The sequence below is a fragment of the Crocuta crocuta genome, unplaced genomic scaffold (genome assembly GCF_008692635.1).
Source record: "Crocuta crocuta isolate KB4526 unplaced genomic scaffold, BGI_CrCroc_1.0 scaffold301, whole genome shotgun sequence".
In the NCBI taxonomy this organism is placed as follows: domain Eukaryota; kingdom Metazoa; phylum Chordata; class Mammalia; order Carnivora; family Hyaenidae; genus Crocuta; species Crocuta crocuta.
The window spans coordinates 835016-843126 of record NW_027527544.1 but is presented as its reverse complement, the minus strand read 5'-3'; the positions used below and the strand labels follow the sequence as shown (position 1 = coordinate 843126).

The window sequence follows — 8111 nt, the reverse complement described above, 5'->3', positions numbered from 1 at the left end:
CCGAAGCAATTTACCTCCACGTTAGCAATGGAAACAATGATAGCATATCCAGCCCCCCAAACTTCCAATACTTTGCTAGCACTCGTAACTTTCGGAAGTGCTTCAGCTTTTTGGCAGGAGGGTCAGAGAAAGGGAAATCCTTTTCATGTTCGAGTTTTCCTTTTCACACTCGGAAGAGCCTCCGGGAAGCTGTTGCGCAAAGATAGGCGCAAAACACGAACAAAGCGCAGAGACGCGGAATCCCAACAAATGAGAGAACGAAAAAGAGAGGAGAGAAGACAGACACCGGAGANTGCTCCCGCCGCCAGGGCTCCCGGGAAGGGCCGGGCAGGCGGCGCGCGCCCCCCCGCGGCCGGGGCTGCCTCTTACCTCCTGGGCGAGCTTCTGCTTGAGCACCAGCGCTGCGCACAGGTAGCCCGCGCGGCCCACGAACAGCTCGTCGGAGCCGCACTCCAGGAAGGAGACCGGCGCGCAGACGGCGCACAGAGCCCGGAACTTGCCCAACGGCTGCACATAGTCGGACCGGCCCAGGGCGTGGTACACGAGCGTGGCCACGGCGTACACGCCCGCTCCCCCGAGCAGGAAGGCGGCGCGCGTGTCGGCGTCCGGCTCGCCCCACTCCTCCGCGCGGGCGCACGCGTCTATGAGGCGCTTGGCCGAGCGCAGATAGCGCTCCCGGGCCCCGGCAAAGAGCGGGCTCTGCGAGACGTGGTAGAGCATGTAGGCCACCCCGGCCACGCTGCNGGGGCCCGCGCCCCCCCTCCCGCTCCGCCCCCGGCTCCTCCCTTCCCGGCGGAAGGCCAGGGACGCGCGGGACACCGATCCGCAACGCCGAGGCTGGGCGCACACGCGCACCTGGCGGTGGCGGTGAAAGACCTCGAGTCTCTAGTGTACTCAGAGCGTGGTCCTCGAGTCAGCAGATCGCCTCGAGTCAGCACCCAGGTNTGTTTCTTCATCTTGGTCGCTTCGGAGTTCTCATTCTGAATGTTTCCATCCCAAAGGCTGAGAGGTCGTCCCGTTTCAAGCCTGGCATCGATGGAAGGCCCCCATAGGGAAGCCCCGTTGGCCTTGGTCGTCGTGTGGCCTTTCTCGGAGCACACACGAGTGAGAAGGCAAAGAACCACACGAGGTTAAGGTAAGAGAGTGGGGGTCCTGCCTTTCTCCTGCTGTAGAGAGCACTCCTTCCCGTGCATGCACAGTAAGAGTCATTAACTAGGTAATAGGGGGCAAACGCTGCTTGAGAATTTGAATGAGGCTTTTTTACCCTTTTCTGCGAATTCTTAGGTACCTCTCTCCTCCCTTGTCCCCCATGTTTCTTCCCTCCTACTCTCCTTCCACGGGCGTTATTGAGGGGCTCCTATGGGTCCTGCACTCTGGAAATAGATGGGTAAACAAAGGAGACAGAGTCCTTAGCCTTTTGGAGTTTCTCATCCACCGGGAAAGACAGGAGATGAGCACTTACACAAACAAGTTGCCTTTTTTTGCTCAGCCGTTTTAAAATCTTCCTTTCCCAGAGGGTTGACAAGTGAAGGCCAAAGGTCGCCTCTCCCAGGGGTATTTGCGTTTTGATAGGGACTGTGCAAGACACAAAAGACTAAGTGTCAGTAGTGGGTACTTGTGGAAAAGTTTTTGACACTTTGCGGGGAGAGCAACTTCACTTATTTGAAAGGCCAGTTTTATTTAGAGGCAATTTTTTCCTCAAAAGTGCTAATTGTCACAATGATTTGGAAGCAGAGATTACATGGCCTGCCCCTCTGTCTTTGCTTGATGCATTCTGGAAAAGAAGCTCTGTGTGCCAGGATTACTGGCAGGACTCACACGTCCACACAGGGACGTCCGCACAGGGACGTCCACACAGGGGATGGTATGGCCTCCATCCTCCTATAATGTTGCCAAAACAGGTTTTATTATTTTTTTAATTTAATGTTTTTTTTCACTTTTTGATAGAGCCTGGCCAAAACAGGTTTTTTATTTATTTAAAAAAATTTTTAACCTTTATTCATTTTTTTGAGAGAGAACGTGAGTGGGGGAGGGGCAGAGAGAGGGAGACACAGAATCCGAAGCAGGTTCCAGGCTCTGAGCTGTCAGCACAGCGCCCGATGTGGGGCTCGAACTCACTAACCGCAGGATCATGGTATAAGCCGAAGTCGGCTGGGCTGCTTAACCGACTGAGCCACCCAGGCACCCCAACAGGTTTTATTTATTTATTTAGGCAGAGAGCTTGATGCATTAAGCGTATCAAAGGAGCAACTGTTATGTTTAGTTTCTCCTGGGGCTTCTTCCTCATCCCTCAGTCCTAGGAAGCATTTAGGAGTGACTTTCGTCCCTTCGGACAAGGAGATATAAAATGCAAACCTTCACAGGCAGAAATGAAACCTTATTCCATTCATTTCTCCATGCTTCCCCCTTGTCATGGATCTGGAGACAACTCCGTTACTTTTGACTTTGATTATCCGTTTACACATCCCGGCAGCAATGACAGGGATTTGTGCTGCCTGACTTCAAAATAAAACGGTCTCCATGAGAAGGAGCTCTGCCTTTTCCCAGTTAGGTCAGCCCCTCTGTTGCCCCAAAATTCTGCATAGCAAGCAATCCCAAGGTCTGATAGCCTCTAACAATTGCTCATGCATCTGGGATCTTGGCTGGGCTCATTCATGTATCCGGGGGCGGGCTGGCTGTTAATGGTGTGATGGGTGCAACTGGGGTCCATCTAGTTCACGTGTCTGTCATCCTCCAGCCAACCCCAGCATGCCTGCCTGGCAGTGGTACAGGGGCAAGAGCACCAGCGAAAATATGCAAGACTTCCTTAGGTCTGGTCTTAGGACTCAGGTCTTACTTTCCTTAGTCTATTAGCAAATCACACGCAAAATACAGGGTGTCTTTATGGAACTTCAAAGTACATGACAACAGGTGTGTTTACAGGGTGGGGTGAAGTACTGGGGTTCCTAGGGGTTTGGACAGTGATGCCAACAAGTGGAACAGAGGTCACAAGCTGGATGTGAAACAGCATGATTTGGGAGAGGCAGGAAGCTAGCGGCATCCGGGAGCCCTCTTCAACTCAGAGGACAAGTTAACCCTTTTACCTATAAATGTCTTTCCCAAAGACCTCACCACTTGGCCTGCTGTACAGATTACCTGGCAAAACTTCAGTCCAGAGCATCCTTCAGGGTGGAGCTAACTCTGCAGGCCACATGAGGCCTTGCCTCCGATTGCCATATACTTAATTTGCAAGCAGTAGTTTTTATTCTGATATCATGACTCCAGTAGAAAACGCTCTCCATGAGCATACGGCTCTTGTTACATTGATGTACTGATGTGCCTCAAGAGCCTAGAACAGTCCCTGGCACATGTAGTGGGCACCCAGTAAAAGGTTGTGAAATGAATTACTATGAGAGCATCACAGCAAGGTAACCTGGACTGGAGAATGCAGAACGAAGCCTTTATTGAAAATGTACCCTGATTTGATTAACCCCCTACCGTTTTTCCTGGCTCCTTTTGCTGTTATGAATGCAAGGATGTAAACATTCGGCAGTCTCTACCTCCTTTCTTTGTCTCTCCACAGTCTGGTGACCGGTACACTTTACGGTGACTTCACACAATCTGTTTTTACGAACTCTGTGTGGGAGATGACATCTTCTAGATATGGCCCTAGCAGCAGCTGCTCTGCCATGTGCTCCTCCGCAATGTGACCCTGACATTCCTCTCATTAGGAGGCAGGGTATGTGTCCCCTCTTCTTGAATCTGAGTGGGCTTATAACTGACTTGTAACCAATAGAATGCAAGGGAAACTATACTGCGTGACATCCAAAGCTAAAAAAAATAAAAGAATGCAGCTTCTGGGGCGCCTAGGTGACTTAGTTGGTTAAGTGTCCGACTTCGGCTCAGGTCATGATCACACAGTTTGTGGGTTCAAGCCCTGCATCGGGCTCTGTGCTGACAGCTAGCTCAGAGCCTGGAGCCTGTTTCAGATTCTGTGTCCCCCTCTCTCTCTGACCCTCCCCTGCTCACGCTGCCTCTCTCTCTCTCTCTCTCAGAAATAAATAAAAAACATTTAAAAAAATGCAGCTTCTATCTTCTGTGTGGGGCCACTCATACTTGGAGCCCTAAAGCACCACGTGAGAATCTGACCACCCTGAGGCTGCCACATTGTGAGGAAGTGCAGATAACATGAAGAGGCCACTTCCAGGTGCTTGGGTCGCCAGCCACCCAGGGTGAGTGAGCCGCCTTGGAAATGCAGGCCAGTTGAACCTTCAGATCACAGAAGTTCCGTGAGAACCACCATTCCAAGCCCTTCCAGAATTCCTGACCCACAGTAGTCTGAGCAAAATCAAATAGTTGTTTTAAGCTGCCGAGTTTTAGGGTACTTTGTTATGCAGCAATGGTAACCAGAGAATCTTGCTAGCTTCCCACCATCCACTGCCATAATGTCCCCGGTCTTTGATCGTGTTCAGGCAACAGGGCAGCACATAGCTGGGGAGAGGAATATCTTGGAGAACCCTGGACAGGGGGACCGGAAGGACACAGGCACACAGAAAATTGTGCTCCAAAATAATAATTCAAGTTAGATTCTTTAGAAGCAGCGGTGACCCTACAAAGAAATATGCAGCCTCTACAAAATCTTGCCAAAGACCATTATTTTGCCCTTATCTGCAAGATTTGTCCTGATCTTTATAGAATCTCTGGCAGCACTTGCTGACGAGCAGCTCCCAGCACATGGTTTCTGTGATCTTGCTGAATTGCCCAGTTCCTAGTGCTTCCTCAGGATTTCCCTATTATGCAGATTATGCAAAACGCTGGATGGAAAATTAGTTTCAGTGGGTTTGTCAAGGAAATCACATAAAAATGATGCATAGCTATCCAGAAATAAAATATTAAAATCAAAGGGTTTCTCTAATGCAAATCATTGCCGTCTAAGGGTGCATATGAAAAAAAATCAGTGATTTTATAACTGTCAAACCTCAACGCTTAAGGTTTAGTACATCTTAGGGGATAAACCATCTTAAGAATACTTTCAGATGGGGCGCCTGGGTGGCTCAGTTGGGTTAAACAGCCAATTTGGCTCAGGACATGATCTCAGCGTTCATGGGTTCGATCCCCACATCAGGCTCTGTACTGACAGCTCAGAGCCTGCAGCCTGCTCCAGATTCTGTGTCTCCCTCTCTCTGCCCCTCCCCTGCTTGCTCGCTTTCTCTCTCACTCCCAAATAAATAAACATTAAAAAAAACTTTCAGAAAGTTTTCTGAAGTTTTGCTCAAAGGGTACATCATGGAAATGGTTTGGATAACCGAGTCAGTGCTGTGTCTAGTCATTATATTACTTTCTCTTTGGAAATGCATCTCTGATTTTTTAGCTACCTAAACCGTAGAGACTTCTGCTTCTGTTCTTTTGCCCCCTAGAGCCCCTTCTTAAAATAGCAGCTAGAATAATATAAGTCAGATCCTATCTTCTGTGATGTCAATGTTGCACTTGTCCCTCAAAGTAAACTCCAGAGCCCATACGACAGCCTAAAAGGTCCACTGCCATCTGGTCCTCATGACTTCTCTGACTTCGTCTCTTCTTCCCCTTGTTCCTTCAGTTCCAGCTGCACTGGCTGCCTTGATACTCCTCAAACCTCCTAACTAGTCTGAGTCTTTGAAAGTTTTCTTTGCAGTTTTCTTTTCCTGGAATACTCTTCGAAAGATATACTTGCCCTCCCCTCTCTCTCAATGAAGTTTTCCTCAGCTTATTATTTAAAAACATTTTTTTAGCATTTGTTTATTTTTGGGAGAGAGGTAGAGCGTGAGCAGGAGAGGGCAGGGAGAGAGTGAGAGAGAATCTGAATCAGACTCTGCACTGATAGCACATAGCTTAGTGTGGGACCCAAACTCACAAACTGTGAGATCATGGCCTGCACCGAAGTCGACACTTAGCCAACTGGGCCACCCAGGTGCCCCTAACTTATTATGTAAATTACAGCCCTTCACCCCAACCATTATTATCTACTNTAACTATATATTTTTACTGATTTATGTTGTTTCTTGTATCTCTCCCTCTGCTAGAATGTAATCTCCACAAGGACAAGAATTTCTGTCTCTGTTCCCTGGCTTTCTCCTCCGCACCTAGATTAATGCCTGGCACAAAGTATTTGCACAGTAAGTATTTAATGATGTATGTGATACCCTTCTTAATGTCAAAAACTTCCACCAATCCCTAATTCATGGCTAAGCTTTGCTGTCTGTTTCTTGATCAATTTCTTGATAGTGGTGCTCTTACAAGCAGCCCTAAAAAATGTGTATTTTTAACATAAGATCTGATTTTCTTTCTTGTCTCTTTTTCTTTACATCCAGCATTATTTATTTTAAGCATTTTTTAGCCATTATATGTCAAACATGATGGCCAATACACAATGTCATGATAGATTAGAAACCAGCCACAAGAAGTAAGTAAACTGTCACCTGTCACTCTGTCTGAAGGAGGGACAGCCCAGTGTGATCAGTTAGAATGGTCAAGAACAAGTAGTAATGTACACCTTACCTTACTGAATATGAGAAAAATACGTATCAATTATACCTTTGGGTACTACAACGTTATGTGTATGGATGTATGATTTGAATGCACGGTAATAAGTTATTGCTGTGTGGGTCAGTACTAAAACACATGTGCCTCTATTTTAAACTGATGAATCTGTGTAAAGTTACCCTTAAATTGACAAGTGAAGATGGGAATGTTCCTTTGGCCAGAGTAAATTTTTTAACTTGAAAATTCTAACAGTCCTATGTGTAGTCATTTTTAAGGTTTCCTCCAGTATTCAGGATTAGAAGGAGAGGAGTGATTGAGAATCTTTATAGTGGTATAGTTCAACAGATGTCAAATAGTAATTAATAACCTGGTAATGAATGCTGCATCAATTACTACTCCTGCTTTTTGTCTTGTGATCAAAAAATCATTTCTGGGGCACCTAGGTGGATCAGTCGGTTAGGCGTCTGACTTTGGCTCAGGTCATGATCTCCCAGTTTATGGGTTCGAGCCCCGCATTGGGCTCTGTGCTGACAGCTAGCTCAGAGCCTGGAGCCTGTTTCAGATTCTGTGTCTCCCTCCCTCTCTGATCCTCCCCTGCTCATGCTCGCTCGCTCGCTCGCTCTCTCTCTCTCTCTCTCTCTCAGGAATTAAAAAAAATCATTTCTACTTCTACATCTATAGTTCTTATTGTTGAAAGAAGTTCCAGTGTCAGAAATATAAGGTAGAGATTTTCTCTGATAAAATTGCTAGAGATTTGCATGAATTGCAGAAGAGATAGTAGTTAAAAGATCAGATGTGTCTCAAATAATTGCTATTGATTATGACTCTGGAATGCTCATGCTCATGCTTTTCTAACTCCTCAATATGAAATGACTTCTCAGTATCTCTTGGTCCAGCATTCTCATGAAATATAATTAGGAGTGATATCCAGAAAGACTTGGAGTCCCAGCCTATAGTCCAAAAGGCAGAAAAATCCATTACCAGATAACCAAAGAAAGCTAAGTGCTTTGGGTTAGCAAGGATTAACAGAATAGTGAAGCTGGAAAGATCCAAGAAATCCTCAATTTAACCCTTTCCTCTAACAATGAGGAAACTGGGGTCCATGGCAGTTGTACAATAGGGAGTCACTGAGTGATTGGAAAGAGGAGTGATGGGATCATATTTGTGCTTTAAAAAGATCATTTTTGGGGGCACTTGGGTGGCTCAGCCAGTTAAGCATCTGACTTTGGCTCAGGTCATGATCTCAAAGTTTGTGAATTTGAGCCCAGCACTGAGCCCCCTTGGGGTCCTCTGTCTCCCTCTCTCTCTGCCCCTCCCCTGCTCTCATATGTGCACTCTCTCAAAAATAAATAAACATAAAAACAATTAAAAAGAAAAATCAATTTCTAGAAAGTTATAGGATATGTTTGAAAAGTGGAAGATTTATCAGGATGATAAGCCGAATAATCAAGAAATGAGGAAATCTGAGCTAGATCAGTTGCAGGAAGGATAGAGAGACTTAGAAGGAGTCATGAGATATTAAGCAGGTAGGACTTAAAGGGTTCGGTGACTGACTGGATGTGGGAGTAAGGAAGAAAAATAAAAGAAAATCAATGATTGTGGCTGGTTTTGGC

The 8111-nt window shown here is 46.6% G+C and overlaps 1 protein-coding gene across 1 annotated transcript in view; it reads right to left on the bottom strand.

Annotated features, from left to right (window-relative positions):
- LANCL3 (LanC like family member 3) overlaps positions 1-8111 on the bottom strand; it is a 150567-nt gene that overhangs the window by 95733 nt on the left and 46723 nt on the right. Inside the window, exons 3-4 of the mRNA XM_077765087.1 lie at positions 939-1084; positions 370-855 (exon numbers count right to left, since the gene is read on the bottom strand). Coding sequence (XP_077621213.1) covers positions 370-855; positions 939-1084 — 632 coding nt within the window. The remainder of the gene's footprint in view (positions 1-369; positions 856-938; positions 1085-8111) is intronic.